Raw genomic sequence first — 22,028 nt, 5'->3', positions numbered from 1 at the left:
ATTTAATGAGAAAGGGAAACAGAAAGCCAGACATTTGTTTCCTGAAGTTTCCTTTACAGTACTATATAATTACAAAAATGAAAAGAGGTCCCCACTGCAGATAAAACACACAAAAGGAGCAAATTTGGTCTCCTTGTCATGAGGTTTTCAAACCACAACATACAGACAGACAACCTGTAGACACCTTCAAGTCTGTAAAGCCTACCTCTTCTTTTTTCTGATGTCTGCTTTGAGTGTCAATGCAAATGATGGAAATGTGAATCTTAGTGGCTGAGCAGGCTGAGTTATACTCACTTTTTGGAAGATGAGGGGAACTTTTATTCCAGGAACCTTCTTTTGATCATTCTCCAGCAGTATGGTCAGAGGGACTCCAAACAGACCATTTTCTTAAAAATAATAACAACAAATATGAAAAAGACGAAACACAACCTCGTACGTGCCTTCTTTGCAATGCTGAGCAGCGCCCAGGTGGCCACCATGAGGATGCCACAGCACGGTACCTCGTCCCCGCACCCTCTCTGCGCGGTTCCTCTTCAGTTCCACCCCCAGTGCATCATAGAAGGCTGTCAGCTCAATCAGGGAGAGGTAGCGGATCTTCTTCATGTCTTCAGGAGAGAGGTCTCCAACCTCTGTCAGTCCAAACCGGCTTTTCCGAACAATGAATTTCTACAGTAGAGATGGGTCGCATGTTTATTTGCACAAAAATTACAGGATGTGAATTTTTGTTTTGAAAGAGATGCCCATATGTGATAGGAAGTCACATTAGGGTAGATGGATAACACTGAAGAGCTGAACTACAACCCTATATATTGGCCTGGTATGTTGACATAACTTGCATCCATCTGAAACATAAAATTGAGCTTCTTGCTCATCATGTTCCCTTGCAGTTTGAGTGGTAAGTGGTGCTGGAGCAGAGGTGTTAACCTCAGTGCCTGTACTCCAGCTGCGACAAATGAGCTACGTGTTACTTACTTAAACTTTTGCCCAGTTTTGGCAGGATATAACATTTTACTCTGCTTCTGCCTTCCCCAGACCATCTTTGAATGCTATTGAAGTAGCTGACACATTTCATCATGGATATGGTTGCATATCAATCGTGTGTGTGTGTGTAATGAATCCATGCCTGCTTCGCATATTAATGAATTAATAAATAATTAATCAATTGTTAATTTATGAGGTCTTATAAAAGAGTTCAAATTTGTGAGGTCTTATAAAAGAGTTCAAATTTATGAGGTCTTATAAAAGAGTTCAAATTTATGAGGTCTTATAGGAGAGTTGAAACTAAAGACCTGAGGAAAAGCCCAGAAGCAAGATCACTTAGTCCTGATGCCAACCTGCCAATTTGTTGGTACTTCTTATTACTCAAGAAGCATTTAGGCTTAGAAACAGGACTCCCAGCAGCTAAGAAAGAATTTATTGAAGTAGGCTTGAACTAAATGATACTTAGTAATGAGGGCATGTGAAGATGTCTACATATTTTAGAGACTGCAGCGTCATGGACCAGAGCCAGGAATGTTGCGTCATGTCAGAAGCATTTGTACAAATGTCAAAAAGAACAAATACCCATCAGTTTTTGACATAATTGTTAGACATAATAACAAAGTTATAGTAAAAAACATGCTTTTCAAAGAACTGTGGATCTTGGTACTGTATGTTTTTTTTAATTTAATTGTAATTTAAACCAGTAATTGTTAGTCAGAGGTATAAATAAATAGCATTACAAATCATCTCCTCCCTTTAGGGAAGTGAGTGGAAACCCAGCCTTTAATAATGTTTTGCTTCTGGAGATTTCAGCCCAGTCCTCCCTTTTTAAAATAAATTTGGACTCGATAGGTTTAACCCATCTTTAGATGAAGCCAGTCAAACAGATTAAGAAAAAAGCAAACAAAAAAAGAATTAAACTTACACCAGATTTCAAATGTAAGAGAGGACAAAGGACATCTAGATCATGTAGGTTAGGACTTCCTAAATCACATTGCACATGGTCTTTCAATAGGGGTTAATCATAATTAGGGGAGAAAGAGTGCAGGAGATGGAATAACTAATTTACATGCTGTCTGGGGCATTTTAGGCCAGAGTCTTCCCTCCCCAGAATGCAGTAATTCCATTGTTACTCTTATGCAGAGACTTAATAATATAACAAAATTTACATGGAGGATAGAAGCTACATGTCTGAAGACACATAAAATACTAAAGAATATCTATGCATTTTGGTTCCAGTGATGCAAAAAGTCCAAAAGCAGTCAAAGCACAATAAATCATCTTGAAAATAAGAAAAAATCACACAGTATACATATATTTTCTGAGGGGAAAGAGAAAAAGTATGTTTGCCAAGAAAAAATGACAAACACTCCAAAACCGATTGCAAAAGGTAGCTACAATGATTTTCCATGGTGGCTGGATGACTCCTAGAGTCACTATGATGTGATGCAGTGTTAACACAAGGTTTGGGGCTAGACCTTTTTCTTCTGTCTTGTGTCACAATTTTCCAATGATTTTTCTTACAAACAGTGGAGTCACAATATGCAGCACTGAAGGAGCCTGTGCTACCCTAAAATTAGATTACTAGCGTTTTGGCTAAGGATCTCATGTCTGATACCGTGTGACATGTTGTTTCTACGTGGAACTATACAGTGCACTAAGATGGGCCTGAAATGCTTACTGACTCTTAGTTTTGTAGTATCTTCAACTAAGTCACATTGATCATGGTCCCACACTGGGGAAATTGCACATAACCCTATGCAGACAGTGCTGTTGCGTTGGCTCTTCTGGGAGCTGCAGGGGACACACTATTTCATGATATATAATCTCTCTCTGTGCAGCTCAGTATATGCCGTCCATGAACTTGGTTATATTAATGTGTCAGACCTGCCCCAGAGAAAGCATGATGTTGTGTAGACTTCAGTCTGGCCCTGTTGGCCCACCTTGAGGAAGGATGGGCAGACCTTCAGAGTGCAGGTGACTGGTCGCTCTGTGTAGTAGAGCAGGAGGTGATTTTTTTGCTGGGGCCCATTACAGTCTGAGCAATTATGGGAAAAAACAAATACCATGTTTGGCAGCATATGAAGTAAGAGAAATGCCAACATCAATGGCTATGATTGTTGATTTTAGTCAGAAAGTCTCTGTCTGTGATGACCCGGCATATTTCTCGTGTACTCTTCCGAGCACACAAAATTATGTCCTGCATGCAGAATAGTTCATCCCCAGCACAATACTGGCCTTTTCTAATCCTAATCAATCATGCATGCCATCTTCTCTTCCCTGTTTGTCACCAGTTTCCCTGCTTTATCAACTGAAAATTGTCCGAGCTGTTGCAGAGAACAATTTGTGTGTGTGTGTGTTGTAGTCCGAGGTTTGTTATTCCAAGGAGCAAGGATGAACCTTCGGTTTGCCAAAATCATGATGAATGCAGAGATATCCTTACTCTCCACAGGACACCAAGTTATCCCCACCACAAAAAACCCCAGACACACTAAAGCACAGGGATTTCACACCAGTTGTAATCTACTTGGTGTCTTATCCCTCCTTTCAACAAGGAAGCTTACTTCTGCATCTCAGGTTCTTCTTCCTTGGTGGTGCCTGAGATGGACAAATGGATAATTCTCAGAGAATTCAATGTCTGTGTGGATAGCAACAATTTCAGATTAGTTCAGGACCTCAGGACATCATAACATTCAGGAAATGCTTCCAAATAATTTACAGCTATTTCATATATTTCACTAAAAAGGTGGTATCTGAAGCACAAACCTAATGCTGCAGTTTTCAGTAATGGAAGTTGTGAGGGCTGATGGAAATAGAAAACTGACTTCCTTGACTTCAAGACATAATTCCAGATAATGACACAACTGCTCAGTGTATGTCTGGTTGGATGATATGATAAACTTTCTTTTAACCATTCATGTAATATCTCCTACAGCATAATTGCACTGAATACTGACTGGAGACAATCAGTACTGCTGCAGGACTGGGGCTTGCTTTCCCCCCTTCATCTGTGAAGCAATTTTAAATCCATATGTTAACAAAGGCAGATAATCTGTGGGGGAATAAAGTAGGAAAGCAGAGCAGTAATGAAAATGATTGCTAGTCTCAGTGCCAGTAACTGGTCTTTATTTCTATATGAAAAATGTGTGGATGATGCAACATTTGTGGGTTGAGTTATGCATATTCATCTGTGAGCCTCTCTGGGAATCAGTCACAAGCGGTAGGCAGGCACAGCGCGCGATCTCTATAGAGCACACATAGCAAAGGACAGCTAATATATCTTAACGGACTCCAATGTGCTGGGGATATAAAGCAGGAAATTACTGGGTTAAAGAAAACAATTGAGGGAATATGTCGAGAACAAACTTACGGGCAAAGCAGAGTCCTCCTTTTTGAACCTCTGGTTTTTCGGCCATTCTTGGGTTTTTGGAAGGACTGTAATGGATTCTGAGAAAGAGACCTCATAGGAGAGGTCTTCTGTTACGGATGGGCTGCCTTTATCTAGTCCGCAGTCTAGACAGCTATTAGCTGAAAATAAGGGAAATTATGTATGAATGCTGAATGTATGCTTGCATTTAGTACAGAGACATTAAAAAATTGAACCAAGATGACAAAAATCTTGAGAAAGTAATAAAGGAAGTGCTTCAAAGAGGAATTTCAGTGTAAACCACAGCGTGTTCCTGTTTTGTCTGGAGGAAATAACCCCTTAGAAATAAAATCCCTATTTTCATTTTAGATTATTTAACTTGTTGCTTTTCGTGAGAAAGATAGTCAAGCTGAAACTTCCTGTTTATCAGGAATTATCAAGTTTTTGTACTCCATCCTTGTCTACCCAGGCCAGCAAACTGTGTTGGCACTTGTCTAATGAACAATTAAAAATAAAAAGTTCCTGACAGAAAAATTCTGTTGACACAGTTTCTTAGGTGACTGTTGACTTATTTACAATCATAAGACATTGTGCATATATTTTATATGCTGACATACGTACATTTCTCACAGTTGCTAGTTTAGGTGTGTAGCACCAAAGCAGGACACAATGTACAATCTTCCAGTTTGAAAAAGACTATATCTACTGGAATTTCTGGCAGATATTGTGAAATGACTTATTGTTCTACTTTAAAATTTAGTCACCTGCTGAAATCAGTGGATGCCAAAGGAAAATTTTTGAAATCAGTACAATCAAGTACAGAAATACCCTATTGTCATGGAGCCCAAAGTGTGATAGCATACATGAGTTCCAGTGTTGCCAACTTTCATGACTGATCTCTCACATCTCAGGACAATTTTATGTTTTCCATTAAAGTCCAGCTCCTAGACTCACGCAATTGGAACAGAATCGTAATTTTCATTGGAAGTGAAGTAAAATTTCAGCCCCCAGGACTGCAGAGAAAAGTTTACTAACATGACCCAAGTGCCTTCAAAAGCCATGGAAATCAGGAAGTGAATTAAAAAGCATTACATGTTTTATAAACATGTGTCTGCCCCATGATTTTTGAGTCATTGAGTTTACAGATACAGGGACTTAAACATTTTTTGCAACACCCCTAGTTTTGCCAGCCTTTGTTTTGCAAGTCTGGGATGAAAAAGCTAAGTGTGTTATTAAGTGGCTTCTGAACTGTGGCCTTAGATGTTACCTAATGGCCAAGCTGTTTTAAGATGTTTTCCATCTCTCTTTCCATCCTTGGACTGGACCACAGACCATTCACAGTGTCCCTGGAAGTTTGCTTCCCCATCTGTTCTAGTACAACTGCTTGCGGAGCAGAGGTGTCAGCAGAGCAGCGAAATGAACAGTTTTTGCAACGAAGGAAAATGTTGGTGGCACTATATCCAGAGGTAAACATCTAAGAGACTAGTTTTGAAACTCGGGTATTGATATCCCTTTAGTTAAGCCCTAACAATGGTGATGGGAAGAGCTTTCAAAATAAAAGATGGACATTCCCATGGAAGGCTGCTGACAATTATCCAGACACTGAGTAGAGCAGAGCTATCATTTTCATTAGCACTGCCAGTCACTGTCAGGGGAAAGTGTTTAAGCGATGTCCAAAATAACACCATTAGTAGGTCGGAATAATAGGGCAGAACCAAAAAAATGATAAATTTCTAATACTACCATTTCTGCAGTACTGGAGAAGAAATGTGAAGGAAATATGCATCCTTCTTGTCATGATTTGCAACAAGAAAATGCACTGCTGACATATTTTGGACAAATTCAGCACCGTATTGTTTGGAGGTTATTTTTACATGCCCAGCCTTGCAACGATCAGTACTTTTTAGACACCGATGCCTCAAGGGCAGCAGTCTGTGTCTGTACAACACCGGTCTTGAATGGGAAACTTTGGTTCCTGCATGACAATAAGCTGACAATGATTTTAAGAATACATTTGCAGCACGGCCCCAACACAGAAGAGGGGACTAACCTCAGAACCACAAAAGGATCTTTCTGGCTATCATTTTCCTAGGAGGAAGTGAACACTGGTTACATGTTTGCATACTCACAGCTAACTGATTTCCAAACTGGCTTCTGCCCAGGAAGCTGGATACCATTAGAAGGAACTGGTGACACTGGAACTGTCTCAAATGTGGGCTGATAGGCAAGGAAAAATGATCAGACTGCAGTGAAGGTAAACGTCTATGGACAGAAACTGCTACAGTTCAAGCAACAGCGTATCATTCTCAGCTTACACTCTTTTTGCCAAGTTTAAACAACCTGTTGGGATTCGCCAGAGTACATTTTTTATAGACGAGCCTGAGAATTAATCTTCCCCAGATTTGGATCATGTTGAGGTCAGTAATATTGCAGCTCGCTGTAGCTAATGAGTCCTGTCCTATATAATGACTGAAATTAGCTAAGTAAATTGCTGTACGTAATCGTACTAAGCAAAAGGTCCTTGTCAAATTGTAATCCATCCTGCTTTTAATCACTTTGGCCACAAATCTTTTTGAGCACTCTCTGACACACGTCAAACATCCGCTGCTCCCAAGCACCTGTCAGAAATCAGGCTGTCCACTGCCTTTCGGGATTTGGGCACCAGCAAATTATTAATGAATGGATGTCCTCCCATAGGTTATATACTAACACTTTATCAGTGAACTGCAAAAACAGTTTTGAGGGAAAAAAGATCTTTTCTATAGTCAACTTCATTTCTTTCTGCTCCAGAAAACATTCTGCACTATGTGAAAATGGGGGAAGCGTGTGTGGCACAGCAGAGAAGGGGCTCTGAAGCCCAGGGGGTGACTTTCAAGCACTATCACCTTTTCTAGGCAGCTGAGTTTTGCCCTTGTTCTCAGCAGTTTTGGGAGTCATCATAAGACAAATGTGAGTATGTGTGTGTACACAGGGCAATAGCAGCTCATCTGCATGTTCTTGGGTAAAAAAAAATAGGTCAAGAATTTAAAAAATGCTCTGAAAGGTACTCAATGAAAATGAATACAATGCCCCAAACTAGACTTGTATTTTTCCTGCTGTCCTTTGCATCGTGGTGGGAGTTCTTGGAGCCCTCCCTTTCCCAAACCTGCTGCCTCCTCCCCAAGTCTGATGGAGCAGCCTCCATCTTTCCAGCTGAATCTGCAGCTGAGGGCCCCAATGAGCCCACAACAGCCGCTCTTTAAATTGCTCTTTAAATTGCTAAATCGGCTGTTTATCAACAAGCAGCAATGCCTCAAGGCAGAAATTTTGTCTTCCCCGTTTGTAGCCAATGCACGGGAGCAGCATTCAGGCTGCTAAAAAATGTCAGGTATTTAAAAGACAGGCAGCTCTTCCAACTGGAAGCCTGAAATAACGTTGCAGTTGTTTTATTCAATCTTCTCCCCTGAGCTATTTGGGTAACAAAGTCAAATGTAACATGAATAAAATCTCTCCTGAGAGAGTCCATTCAATGGCCCGCAAACTTGATAGGAAACAGGATTTGAGTCACATGGACTTCCTTTGCCAGAAGACTGTAAGGACCATTGATTTTTTTAAAAGGAGAACTGTAGGATGCTTGTATGATAAAATCCCATAACATTTACACAAAAGGCTTTAGGACATGAAAAAGCGAGATAAATTTCAGGTGGGAGTATGAAAGTGGAGGGGACGGTTAAACTTGCCTCAGCAGTTTGGGAAAATCAAACATAAAAGTAGTTATTCTGCTGCTTAAGATCCAGATGGAGAAATTAATGGTAAACATTAGCAACTGGCTCATCTACTTTCACTGCTCAAAATGTCTGACCCTGCGAACAGTATTCTAACAGATTTACAGTGAGTCAAGTTTATTAAGGCAAAAATCCTTCCAGCCTTGTTACACAGACGAAATCAATAGTGAAGCAGCTGCAGTAACCAGGTTCTGTTAAGCCCGGTGGAGCTGGCGGAGGGGAGCTAACAGCACAGCTCTGCCTCGCACCCAGCATTGCTTGCAAGACCCTGTAGCCTGCTCTAGCTTGTGGCAATTGAATATCATGAACCATGTACAATATCAAGGGTAGATAAAACATCGTATTCTTGGTCTCATTTCTGAGACTTCACAGGGAGAGTGCATAAGGAAGCCAAATCTCTCTCTTTTTTGTGAAAATCTCTTCCAAACAGGACCAACAACCCCTCCTTCCACCCTTTTTTTTAATCTTAGAATAATATGGTACAAAGAAAGGGAAGATTGGGAATAAAACCTTTTTAATGCATGAATTTTAAAGATCCAGATTGTTTCTTTAGTAAAAAAAAGATTAAAAATCTTTGGAAGCTCATGTCTTAATGAATGTGAAAGGCCAAGAGTCAAATTGTGTCCTTAACTAAATCGGGACACCTTCATTTGGCTGGGGCTCCAAGTGAAGGCAAGGCTTCTCATATCCTGATTTCTGACTGAAAGTGATTCATTAGACAGTTCTCATTATCCAGTACTAAAAATGAGCCCAGTATTTACTGGCACAATGTACACAGGAATTTCCAATGGGAAGAGGAAACCAGAAGAGCAAGGAAAAGATGGAGATGAAGTAGATAGTTCTTTAGTAGCTACCCTCATTGTAGAAGATGTAAAAACAAATCATTGGAGCACCAAAGCGACCAAATTCTATTGCCAGCCCTGCAGCTAAGGGAAATAAAGGCAAAGGAGGATAACCTTATAGCTCTAGTCAGGATACAAGTTGCCCATGCTTTGGATATATTCATATTTGCGAGCGCTGTCATCACAAATGCCTTTTCATGCAAATAGCTCTGGGTTAGTTGGTGATTCTTCTTTAATTAGGACATGATTTTCTCATGCATTGCTCAAGTAAAATGCTCCTAAAACTCTTGAGGAGTTTTAGCTGATCACAACGTACAGGGTTGGGCTGTTAATGAGCATGATGCTTCATTTCCTCCTTCCAATAATAAAATCAATGTCATCCCCCCCCCAGTTTGTATTCTGCTGTTGATTTTTCTAGGCTTTTAGCACTAGCAGAGCCAATAGCTTCTGATGGAAGCAGTGGGGTACCAACAGTAAGGAAAATCAGGCCACTGTGATTAATAAACCATTCAATTTAAATCTCCATAGCGTGGCTGCCAGTCGAACCTGCTGTGTGTAGGCCTGTCTGAAGCCGAGCAGAGGCACCTCAGCTGGGGCAGGCTGCTCCACTCAGGCATCACTCTTGGAGGGGCGAGGTACTGCAGGTGCTGCATTTTATCCCCGGGATCACAGTACCTTTCCAGGGTTGCCAGCACAAAAAAAAGAGCAAACCACAACCCACCAAAATTTTCCCCAAAAAGGAAATATGGCTTCATTTCCTTTCATTTCAGTCCACTTGGGCTATTGAGGGAACACTCCTGCCCTGAGGGATGGACCTCAAGGCAGGATGAGAGAAAAGCACCCTTTGCTCTGTCATGACCCGTGACAGACACTGGCCAGTGGGCAGTAATAGCAAAACACCTAGCAAGAAGTTTTTTTCAGAACAGAGAAAAGAAACTAAGGCTATCTTTTTTTTTTTTTTCCTTTTTTTTCCCCCCTCTGCATGACAACTATCTCTGCCTCTTCAGTGGTCCCCTAAATCTCATCTCAGGTGACCTTAGTGAGCTAATCACCTTTTCTCTCATCATTAGCCACAGAAGAAAGTAATCCTGTGACCCATCCCTCTAGGCTCCTGTAATGCTTAGGTTGTTGGAAGGATTATAGAGTTAGGTGAAGCAATTAGAGCTGTTTTGCTGTTTGCAACACATTTACTTCTTCTCTTCCCAACTAAAAAGCAGGATGGGAAAGTAAAACTCCTGCATGACATTTCAAGCAGTCTTTTTACCAGCCTCTCTTCAGCAGCTGTGCTGAAAACATTTGCCCCACCCTGTTCCCTGTTGCTTTTCTTTTTTGGCTGGGTAGGTTTTATTCCAGATCACTTTCCTAAACTGATTCATCACAAAGATTCACCGATAGCTGTAGTGCCATGCCCAAAGAGGCAGCAGAGCGTGAGGGGCTGCTTCAGCTGACACCCCCTTCCAAAGGGCAGCTCAGGAAAACCTCAGCTTAGGGCACAGCACACACCCCCCCCTCCCCCAATGCGTCTGTCCCCAGGGAGCTGATAATTAGGTTGGACTTTCTAAATCTCATAATAAGCAGCAGAGATAGGAGCAACGGTCAATGGGAATGCCCAAAGGGTGTTGGGAATCTTGCAGGCTTTTAGAAATACTATTTTGCAGTCTGTTGGAGGGAGGTGATGGTGTGCTCTGCAGCTGTGTTTGTGTATCTGTGTTTAACATTTAGGTAAGCACCCTGCAGAACTGCATATTTTTGTGGGAAGAAGAATTAGAAGTCTTAATTACTTTTCCAGTCTTATCTTTCAGACTTTCACAATGCAGAACTAGTAAATGAGCTGAATTTCAGAGGAGGTAAAACAGTGATTTGAAGGGCAATGGCCCTGAAACTCCTGATTCCTTTAGCAAGTGAGAAACAGAGGTGAAAAATAAGCAGGTCAAAACCAGATCAATAATGTGCCCATCCAAGAGAATGGGTACAACATTTATTTGGCTGATTGAAATTTATTAGGAAACTCAAGCTTTATTATAATTTTTAAAAATTTTAAGCACATTAAGGTTTACAGATACTTGAAACAGGAGAAGTGTGCTAATCTAATAAGAAGAGCCATTAGCTTTTTAATGTTCATGCAAACATGCCTGAGGATTTGTCATGCAAGGAAGTCTGCCCACAGGAAACTACTGGATGTTTCTGGATATATTTGTGCGATATGTGCAAGAGGTTCAAAAGACCCCAGATATTTAAATTGGAGACAAATAAGTTAACTCCCTAACCATTATATCTTTGTAGTTTTAATATAACTATGCAGCTACAATTTTTTTTCCCAATTTTTTGTTTTAAATTCATCCAGGATGCCAAGCCTTGAAGAGAAGGTAGGACAAATAGAAAACGACAAAGCAATTCCGTAATGAAAAAGAGTTTCTTGGAGTTTTGTAACGGCAAGAACTTTAATATTAGTTTCAAAGGTGAGCTTATGAGCTTATTGGCGACTCCCGTTTAAGATATCATGAGTGACATATGTAGTGTCATGCGTGTTGCTTTGAGCATTGGACTAAACTCACACAGTTGACTGCATTCACCAAAATCAAAACGTGTAGGGATAAGAATTGGTGCGTTTAGAGCTATCCTCAGGGAACAGTGGATGAAACCACCAGAGGCAAAGCTCATTTCTGAAGCCATGAAGCAAATGAACAGTTAATAGATTTTCATTTGCTATGTAAGTGAAATGTAACTGCCAGTGTACCAGTTGCAATCATGCCGGCAGGTGTTTAATTGTTTATGCATATTTGAACCCCAGTTGCTTCATTAGAGAAGTTTTACTTCACCGCTGAGACTGCTGTAAATAGCAAGTGTCCCTAGAAGCCAGCAAAAATTTGAATAGCTGCCAAAAGTAACTCACCAATTTCCAAAAAATAAAGGAGTAAACGTTAGTCTTGATAGGAGATTGCAGGAGGAAGGCTGGCAACAGATACAACATTATGTTACAGGTTAGTTGCAAAACTGTGCACCATCTATTTTACTTGGTTTCTTTCTTTCCTGTCAAAATGTAGTAAATACAGCATTAAAAGTCTGGACTTAGTGTCAGGTACTGCTACTGGCTGTCTGTACATTGTCAGCAGACACGGGTAGAAGCTTCGATGAGTTACTTGCAAAATGCATAAAAATTAAGCTCAAAAGCATTGGCTAGGATGCATTGGCTACTTACAGAAGAGTCATTGGTGCCAAAGATGTCTCGCACATCCCGGACTGTGTGCTTGTTCTTCTTCCTCAGGGTCTGAGTGTAGGTGTTGTACCTCTTCTGTACAGCGGCAGCTTGAGTTCGGGTCAGAGTGGACAGCAGGGCTTGGCCGTCCTCCTCTTCAGCTCCCGAGATCAACGTAGATAAACCTACATCTTGCAGCCATTCTGCCTCCAGCTCCCCTTCTGCGGACGAAGAGAGCGGGTTACCAGGCCTAGCACAGGAAGGAGAGGGGGCTGAAGGAAGGGAGGTGGCACGGTGGACTGCTGCCTTAGCCTTTACCTCGGGAAGAGTCCACTTCCAATCTTTCTTAGGCCACAAGCGTAAGTTAATTTAGTTTTGTCAACATACTGTCAACTTTCAGTTTGGCAGTCTCTGCACAGGAGAAGCTTAGGAGAAGAGCACAAAAGATATTTTTAACCTGTGCATCAACACACTTGTGTGAAGAAGGCAAGAGGGTGCCTAGTCTGACACAGCAAGGTCGCTAAAAACTAATCCCTCATTCAAGAGAATAAATTCCCTCGGTTACCATTTATACCACTGTCCTGGTTTTGGCTGGGATAGAATTAATTTTCTTGCCAATAGTTGATATAGTGCTGTGTTTTGGATTTAGTATGAGAATAATGTTGATGTTTTAGTTGTTGCTAAGAAGTTTTTATGTTAGTAAGGACTTTTCAGCTTCCCATGCTCCACCAGGTGCACAAGAAGCTGGGAGGGAGCACAGCCAGGACAGCTGACCCAAACTGGCCAACATGATGTCATGCTCAGCATGTAAAGCTGGGGGAAGAAGAAGGAAGGGGGGACATTTGGAGTGATGGCGTTTGTCTTCCCAAGTAACCGTTACGCGTGATGGAGCCCTGCTTTCCTGGTGATGGCTGAACACCTGCCTGCTGATGGGAAGCAGTGAATGAATTCCTGGTTTTGCTTTGCTTGCGCACGCGGCTTTTGCTTTCCCTATTAAACTGTCTTTATCTCAACCCACGAGTTTTCTCACTTTTACCCTTCCGATTCTCTCCCCCATCCCACCGGGGGGGAGTGAGCGAGCGGCTGTGTGGTGCTCAGTTGCTGGCTGGGGTTAAACCATGACAACCACATTGTACCGGGTGAAGCCATTTGGCAGGTAGAAATTAAATTTGTATTGCAATTAAAATAAGCAAAAATACTGAAGTGGTGTATACAATAGAATAATGTATTTGCACACTAAGGATGAGATTTGAGATGCCAGAGAGTCAGCTGGTAGTCAGACACCTAGTGAAGATGCTACACTGAGAGAAGCGTGAAATCCACCTAATCCAATAGCCTGTTTTTGACAAGATGGTTAAGAGCCAGAGCCACTCACTGAAGAGAAAAGGTCAGGTAGTAGTGGGTATATCAAGGAGGTCAGGTAGGGGTGGAAGATGCGGAAATAGCTATCCTTGCATGCTAGGTACCATCCTGAATTCTAATAATTAAAGACTGGCTAGCACTCTATACCCAGGGTTTCCTGATATCCTGATTAGTGACTAATACCTTCTTGAATCCTGTTCAAAACCTGTTTTCCAAATGGTTCAGCACGGCAACTGCTTGCATAGTGAGATTATGCACCGTGTGAAAAAGTATTTTCTTTCCTCAGATTTCAGCTTGCTAGCTGGTACATTAAATGAGTATCCCTGGTCACTGTAGGACAGGGAGAAGCTCCCAATCTACCTTCTCTAAATCATTTAGTAATTTTAAATTTTGCTGTCATTGCCTTTTTATTTATCTGCTTTTTAAAGTAAAGAGTCACAGTCTTTTAAAATCTCTCTTCACATAGGAGATTTTGAGGGCCTTCATTTTAATTCTAGCTGTGAACAATCCTAGCTCAGCCATACGCTGTTTGGGACAAGACAATAATTGCATTCCAGCTTTGACTGAAGAGGACGTATTACAAATAAACACGTCAAACAGCAAATGGATTAATTTGCAGCATGTTCTATAAAACAACTAGTCAATGCGCTTATTGTTTTTGTCCCAGCACTGGTCTTAATGGCAGGTTGGTATTTCTACTCTCCCTTTATCGCCTCTTCTTGACACCAGTATGCAGGCAGATTGATAGATAGCAGTTTGCTGCACTTTGGCAGTTAGATACACAAAAAAGAAAATCACAGGGCTGGACCATAGGGACAAGTGAAAGCATCTTATACATGTGCCTTCACTGACTTCATTGTTAACTGCCTTGTCTTTTTACAAAGCTCTACAAAAAATATCTGCTTCTAAAACCCCTGCTCTGTGTTAGATGGGATGTGACCAACTCTGTATCCCGTGAAACAGCTTGTCTCCGCTCTGATCCTTTCTGTATCCACAGATAGGATGACAGGCTGTTCCTTTCCCTTCTTGAACCAATGGTTCTTCTGCCGTCCTCACTCTTCTTTCTAACAAGGTCTCTTTTCATTTCCATGTGCCGCTGTTCTAGTCACATACATTCCTGTTCCAGTTTCTTAATTATATTCATTTTGGCTTTTGTCCTGACATATTCTTTCCAAGAATTTAGTTTTTAATCGAACTTGGCTTTCATGATGCTGTGAAAAATAGTAAAGCAGACATGAAATTGTGCCTGCTTACCAGCCACCCCTGTGATTTGTTTTCTCTGGCGTTTGCCCTTTTCCTGTTCCAACCACTCACAAACAATAGACTAAGAAATAACGACAACAACCAGAGGACTAAAACTGTTAAAGAGAAGGAATTTCTGCATTAAAAAAACCTCAAAATTTTATGACACATAGGTTTAAATAAGGGCTAAAAGAAAAACATGTTGTTTTACAAAACGTTATTTTTATAGTGGTAACCACTTATACAGCAGGGTCTTGATATTGTGTTTGATTCTGCTCCACCAGAAGACAAACAGATAATCAAGAGGGTTCCCTCTGGTTGGTAATTCTCTTTTTCTCATAGAGATTGCTAGGAAAGAGGTGTTCCTTTCTTTGAATTTCAGATATAACCTCAAATAACTTACAGCATCCCAGCCTTGTAACACCAAGTGTTAAAGCAGTTCTGCACATCACTGCCATGTTAAATACCCCATGGCTTCCTCTTCCCCTACATTTTCATCCCTTGTATCACTTGTTATGATCTTCTGTTCTTTCTTGACCGTAGTTACTAACGTCAACAGAGTAAGTGTGCTGATGGCTTCCCCTTGCACGTGTGGTCTGGCAAAAAACAGCTTTGTGGTTTCGATAATATCAGTGGTGCCTGGCTGCTATCATCCTTTGGCTTCCTTCTTAAGGATTCTGCATCTCTTCCTCTCAAAGGCATCTGGGTGACGAATATCTGTTTTTATTTTGTCCTGAGGACTTCCACATTGATTTTCAATGTTTTGATCCTCGGCAAGGAGTGTTATCTTATTAGGAGCTTAATAGAACTCACTATTATTTCCAAGGTTTATAATCCCAGGCTGAATATATTCCTGAAGTTAATAACTAGAACAAGCACTGCCTGGTTGTGTGTGGCTATGCAATATATATGTGTTTAAAACAACAGTATGAAGGTAAATGAAGTGTGGAGATGTATTGCATTTTACCTTGCAGTCTCATTTTTAATTCAGGTCAGAGGGAAAAAAATCAATGCAATGTAATGAGGTGTAATCAGACAAAGGGTAACATGGGACCACAGCAGAATTTGCACTGTTGTGAAGATTTAGCTCAGCAGTGATGAAACTGATGGAAAAGTTTCTGAGAACATGGAAAATGGGCTCCTGTATTGCTTTGGCCTACTAACTTATCCAGCTTGGTAACTCACAGGTATGTGACATTCCCCTGACCGTGCAGACAAGTCAGGGACACCCGGTTCACACTGACAATTGCATGAAGGAGACACCGAGAGATTCACAATCTCTTTCTGGGGTCTCCAAGCTAGACAGCATAGTCAGACAGGAATTCTCCCAATAAGGCCAAACTGATTGAGGCAGATTGCTTTTCTGCCTTCCCGTAACAGTAACCATGAAGTTTCAATGTTACACCTTGATTTATTTTTATTTGAGACCACAGGCCAGCACAAAGAAGTGCAGTTTGGATTTAAGCTGCCAGACCATAACCCTCATAGCAGACCGAGACTTCTGGTGAACGGAGGTCTTCTTTTCCTTCTGGGAGAGCCCTACCTGGAACTAGTGAGTGGGAGGTGTTCCCCATGGAAACGGTACATGGAGCTAGATACCTCTGTGCGGGATACTTATCATGACTGGTTACATATTTGGTTGCTTAATAAAGTAGCACCCTTTCCCCCTTTTCACCCTTCTTCCTGGTAGCAGAGTTAATGACATCCCATTGCATGTCAAGGTAAGAAAAATACATCGTCACTTACGTTAATAATTGGATGGAAAGAACACAACATTGTTTCAAAATCTGTCCTTAGATCAGTAGTTACCAGACTAGTGGCCATGATCCACAAAAGGGTTGCAGCAGTTATCAGTGGGTCATGACCTCAAAAGAAATTTGGTTTCATCCTATAGTAACACCTGATATTTTGTGTTGCACAATATAATGCATTTGTAAGTTGGGTCATAACTGGAAAAAAAATGAGAACTGCTATTCTAGATGTTATCAAATCATCTAACACAAAGCTGCATTGCAACAAGCTAGTGGAGACTACTACATGTTTTTCCAAATACATTACGAAAAAGGAGAGGGGGAAACGTTAAGGTAACAGAATGAGGTAGTAATACCTTCAGCATGATTTGTATAAGTGATGAATGAATTTTGACAAGTGGGGAGTCTGAATGATGTAGGCATCCATATATTCAGATTTATCTCTAATGTCTCCTTGAATTATATCTAAATTGGGCAATCTCAGAGAAACAGGCAGTTATCAAATTTCTGATAGCAGCAAACGATATCTAACCAAAAACTGCTTCAAGACTTTCATGACTTCTGCATTATATCCTACAAAAGCCAGAAGGTTGAAAATTCTAGCATACTAAATGAACTTTTTGGTCCTTTTATATCTTTTGGTTTACTTTATTTAATGCTGGAGATTAAGTTTTCATTTAGTGCCTCTCTTTTCTGAATGACACCGTATCTGTCCTCCTGAAGTACAAATAAAATTGGTGCAAAACAACCTACTTCAGAAGTCAATTACCAGCCCCAGTGCATAAACCAGATTGAATTATTGTTTCTCTCCAGCGCTCTCTCGTACATTGACTGTGACGTTCAGAAGTAGAGATACAATGATCATAGATAGACTCAGTCTAGCACTTTTGCTTATACTGGATGACAGTAGGAAGGAGACCAGGGCGTCACTAAAGAGACAAGGCAAAGCCAAGGTGTGAGGAAGAAGTGGTGTTCGTGTGCTCACCATCAGCAGGTTTGAACTCCAAGAGCGTTGCTTCTTCAGATCCATCTTCACTGCTCTCCTTGATGCTCTCCACTTCGCACCAGAAGTCCTCCATGGAGGTACTGTCCATGGAGGCTTGTGAGTTGGAGCGACTGAATGCAGGAGGAGGTGCCGACTCGTTGGAAAGCATCCTGTTAATTCTTCGACAACGAGAGAGAGACTTTCTGAAAAGAGTTAGAGATGAAAATAAAAATACTCTCTTTCTATCATGTTAACTTGTACCATGCAGACAAAGCACGCAACTAGGGCTTCAACTGTGCCTGTACCAGGGAGCAGGGAACAAGATGTTGGAGGCAAAGTGCACAGTTCTGGTGATCTTCATGATCTCTGTTGCTCATAACAGCTATGGCTGGAAATTTATTTTGCATCTAATAATTTATCACTTTAATATCCTTTAGTGTTTTACCATAGAGGGGACTCAGGAGATGCAATTTCTATTTCTAACACTGATACTCACCTAATGAGACACTGGAAAAGTACTTTAACTTCTTTGTGCCTCAGTTTCTCTTTCTATCCCTTTCTGTTTTGCTTACTGGCTGAAATGCTTTAGTGCAAACTTCTTTGGGGAAAAATAATCAGACTTGGGAACCCTGAAATATTTTACAAACTCATGTTGGCTCCAGAAAAAAAATTAAAAACTTGAAATATTTTAATTCAGAAGTATAATTACTTTTTCTTTGAAAATCCTTTAAAAATAATACATTTTAAAAATGAAATTTAAATAAATGAAATCTTAACAAAATTTGTCTTTGAAATTAAATAGTATGTTTTAGGCCAAACAGAAGGTTTTGATCACGGGTTCAAAAAAAATTATGTTTCACTAAAAAACAAATTTCAAGTTACGATTCAATACAGTGATGGAATTGAAACAAAGAAGTTTGTTCCTTATTCCTTTGTTCTTGTCTTTTCCCACTGTAAATTCTTGCAGCTGAAGACAGTTACACAAGTTCATGCAAAATCTTATAAAATACCCACCACAAAAGTCTTGTCTGACTTTGCTCTTTCGCATTATTATGATTGCAATACTGTAAGCAGCTTTTTTAAGTGTAATTACAGTAGTTACAGTAAGCAGTAATAATAGCCACAACAATATTTGTACAAAGGAGTCAGGAGGTACCGTAATTATGGCAGAGAGCTAGACTACAGGAATTAATGGAAAATTCTGTCATAAGGTCTTCTGGCCTTCACTTATCTGAATTAATTCAAATGCAGTTTCCCTTTCTCTTCCTTTTCTTTATGGCATCATCCTGCCAACAGGCCTTTGTTTAAAACCGCAGGCAGCACTTTTACTCCACTAAAAAAAAAGATACTTCCTTTTCAGTATTTCCCTCCTTGTCAAAGTTTTCGTAATGGATGAATAAACAACATATTATTTAATAAAGCTGACTGGACGTGCTTTTCCCCCTTTGTGCTGCGGCCTCTGCTGCATCCCCCCCCTCAGCGAAGGGCTGGCTGCTTCCCTGAGGTCCCCGGAGCCCCCTCGCTTCGTCTGGGTGGTCCCAGGCAGCGCTTTCTGGGTTAGGTCTGAGCCCCGGTGTGGGGATCCGCGGTGGAAACGATGGAGCACAACAAATCCAGCTGTGGACGTTATCAGTGATTTAAAAAAGTAAAGCTCGGGCCTTTGCTCCTTTTTGAACACAGGGAGGTATCAGACGGACGATTCAGCTGCCAAACCTGCCCATGTGCTCTTGGTCAGCTGCTGGTAAGCAAAGCTTTCTGATGGGTGAGAGTATTTCAGCAGAAGAAAATGTACTATGGTGCTGTGGAGACGCATGTCCTCCAGGGAGAGAAGTGCTATCATCCTCTGTGTTTCTATCCTTTTTTTCCTCATAAACAGCAAGTGATTGTTTGCATTTAAACACAGCGCTGAAACTGTTATTGTTTTAATTAGAACAAGCCACAGTCACCAAATCTGAGAAGAATTTGTGACACAAGTGTGGTTAAAGCTGTTTGAGTGCCTTCCATGTAGCTCTCCCTCTGGGGAGACGCGAGCATTTCAGTCGGCTTTTGTTCACAAAGCCTCAGTTGACTGGGGTACCTGATAAATCATAATTACTGGAATTATGCATCTGGATGTGTCAGCCTCTGTTTTTTTATGGATTCACCTCTCTCTCTTCCCTGCATCAGCATCAGCAAGGAATAAAAAATGCAAGTCCCACAGGACTTAAATATCATGAGTTAATACTGAGCCAAGCGTCCCCGAGCAGAGTTTTTGACCAGCAGCAGCAGAACCCCTGAGAAGCAGCCAGAGAACCCCTCCTCTTCAGCTGGCAGCTGGGGGGGACGGGGGAAACAGCTCCCGCCAGCCAATTGCTTACTGCTGTGAAAAACTGCGCTCTTTTGTTTAAAAGGTGATAATGAACACAAATAAGGAAAAAGGCAAAACTTCCTGGCACTCTAAAGGCATTTGGGGCCCCTTTCCACCGGGCGCCGTACAGGCAGAGAGAGACGCCGAGGCCTGGTGTCAGGCGCGCAGCGGCTGCCCACCATCGGGCCGCAGCCTGTCCCTCCCCGGCCTCCTCCTCTTTAGCTCGGGGCTCTGCCTGAGACCCCCACGCTGCTGCCCACTGAGCAATTCATATCCCTGCTTAATATAAACCTTTGTGAAAAATAAGTCCCTACATCTGCTATATAACACAGCCCAGAGCTCCCACACCAGCAATCGTAGGAAGAAACGTTCTCGCCAGTCTGGAATCGAACACGTGCTGGGATGAGAAGAGGGCATTTTCCCTGATAGCATCCCTGGCTCCCATCGTTTAGTCATGGTCAGGGAATTTAAACATTTCCTGCCTTCCCAGTGTGAATCTTGACCACGACCCTTGTGCTCTTCACGCACCACACCAGACTGATCCTTGGGCTTTGACTCCATCAGCACTTCAGCGAGCTCAAACCAAGGCTTTTTATTTCACCATATTAGGAAGAAAGAGGCTTGGCGGGTTGTTTCTTTTTTCCCCACAGTGAGTATGCTAATTTGTAATATAACCATACCAAAAAGCTAAATGCAGAACAGATCATGTAGCATGGCAACAACTGCTGTGACAACCAGCTTTACCAAATACGTCTAAGGTTCCTGGGTAATTAACGTGCATTTACAACAATATTAAAAGTACAGAGCTTATTTGGAAAATCAGCTGAACAAAGTCTCTTGAGAACCTCATATCTAAGGCTTGTTATCTCAGCCCGGATTAAATCAAGCTGTGTAAAATTCCTGTAACAAGAAAGGTTAGGCAGAGGTGCTTTATCCTTATTGGTAAACAGCTGAAGCTTGCTTCCAGGTGGTCTGGTACAAACCTTCTGCAATTATTCCGAGTCTGCCTATTAAAAGCTCATGTGTTTGAAAAGACCTCCAGCTGCCGTTTTGACCCATATACCTGTGGCTTTTGTCCTGGAGGAAGTGGTCTTGCTTTTATGTGATAATGGCAGTTGTCTCCATTTCCTCCAGCCAAAGCCGCTCAAAACAGTTTCAGGAAAAAAAAAAAAAATCCTACTGAGGAAGCAAAGCATATTCTTCACCGCTTTTAATTCATTCTTGAAGGACACTCAATGAGCACTGACTCAGCAAGCTGTGCCTGTCTCAGAAATAGCTGAACAAGCCCAAGTTGCCTGTCACCTGGGAAATCTCCTAGCAGAAAACCTATGTTCTGGACACCTTTTTCATCCTCAAAGCTTTCCAGCTTGTTTGCTCTTTTTCTCAGTGTCTGTAGAGATGTTTACAAGGATAAAATGTTTTCACTAAGCCAAATCTTACAGAAAATTTGAAAACTTACTTGTTAGGTAAGTAGCAATCATGAAGCTCGTGCTCAGTTCATTTGCTCCCTCATACACATGGGCAGTGGTGAGCTAATCTGAAAGGCTGACTAAATTAAACACAGGAGGGATCTCAAATTCTGGCTTCCTAAATGGAAAATGCTGGGAGAGAAGGACGAACCTTAAAGCACTGAGCAAAAATTACAGTGACTCCACTGAACGAGCTGAAATTGTTTTCAGGGTGGAATTAAAAAAAAAAAAAGCCACACAGACACAAACTCAAACCCTTGAAAAAGAAAAAAAAGAAAGAAGGGAAAAGTATACTACAATGGCCAATGCCATCAAAGAACTCCTCTATTACTGGATATTGGCCACAGAAGAAAGGGTTAAAGAGTGCCAGTAAGGATAAATATGATGATATCATGTAGAAAGCTTTCTGTGGAAAGATTTTTGCAAAGAAGCAGGGTATTTCCCTGGGGCACAAGGAAGCTGATTCAACTGTGTGTGACTCTGGTTTTGCCCTAGTGTATGTTTATAACACTGATGAAATGCAATAGCAAACCAGGCCCACTCAACCTATATTTTATATTCCATATATCATGCAGAAGTGTGCTGTTCAGGGTCTGACAGAACACATCGATTTCAGGATAGCCAAGCCAAATCCAATAAGCAATTCTTATCCTACCCCAAAGTGAAGGTTTATCTAACCACACGAAGAGCTGGTTCAGTGACACCTAATGATTGTTCACAGG

General features: G+C 41.3%; 1 protein-coding gene across 1 annotated transcript in view; it reads right to left on the bottom strand.

Moving 5' to 3' along the window:
* Positions 1–17,674, bottom strand: part of ARHGAP28 (Rho GTPase activating protein 28) — a 31,627-nt gene extending 13,953 nt beyond the window's left edge. The window contains exons 1-6 of the mRNA XM_075140673.1: positions 17,491–17,674; positions 12,154–12,371; positions 6,478–6,565; positions 4,352–4,509; positions 501–666; positions 295–386 (exon numbers count right to left, since the gene is read on the bottom strand). Of these exons, the coding sequence (XP_074996774.1) occupies positions 295–386; positions 501–666; positions 4,352–4,509; positions 6,478–6,565; positions 12,154–12,371; positions 17,491–17,659 (891 nt within the window). The 5' untranslated portion in view covers positions 17,660–17,674. The remainder of the gene's footprint in view (positions 1–294; positions 387–500; positions 667–4,351; positions 4,510–6,477; positions 6,566–12,153; positions 12,372–17,490) is intronic.
* Between the last annotated feature and the right edge of the window lie 4,354 nt (positions 17,675–22,028).

The sequence above is a fragment of the Calonectris borealis genome, chromosome 2 (assembly GCF_964195595.1).
Source record: "Calonectris borealis chromosome 2, bCalBor7.hap1.2, whole genome shotgun sequence".
Classification (NCBI taxonomy): Eukaryota; Metazoa; Chordata; class Aves; order Procellariiformes; family Procellariidae; genus Calonectris; species Calonectris borealis.
The sequence above is the reverse complement of the archived record's forward strand: the minus strand, read 5'-3'. Positions and strand labels throughout refer to the sequence as shown.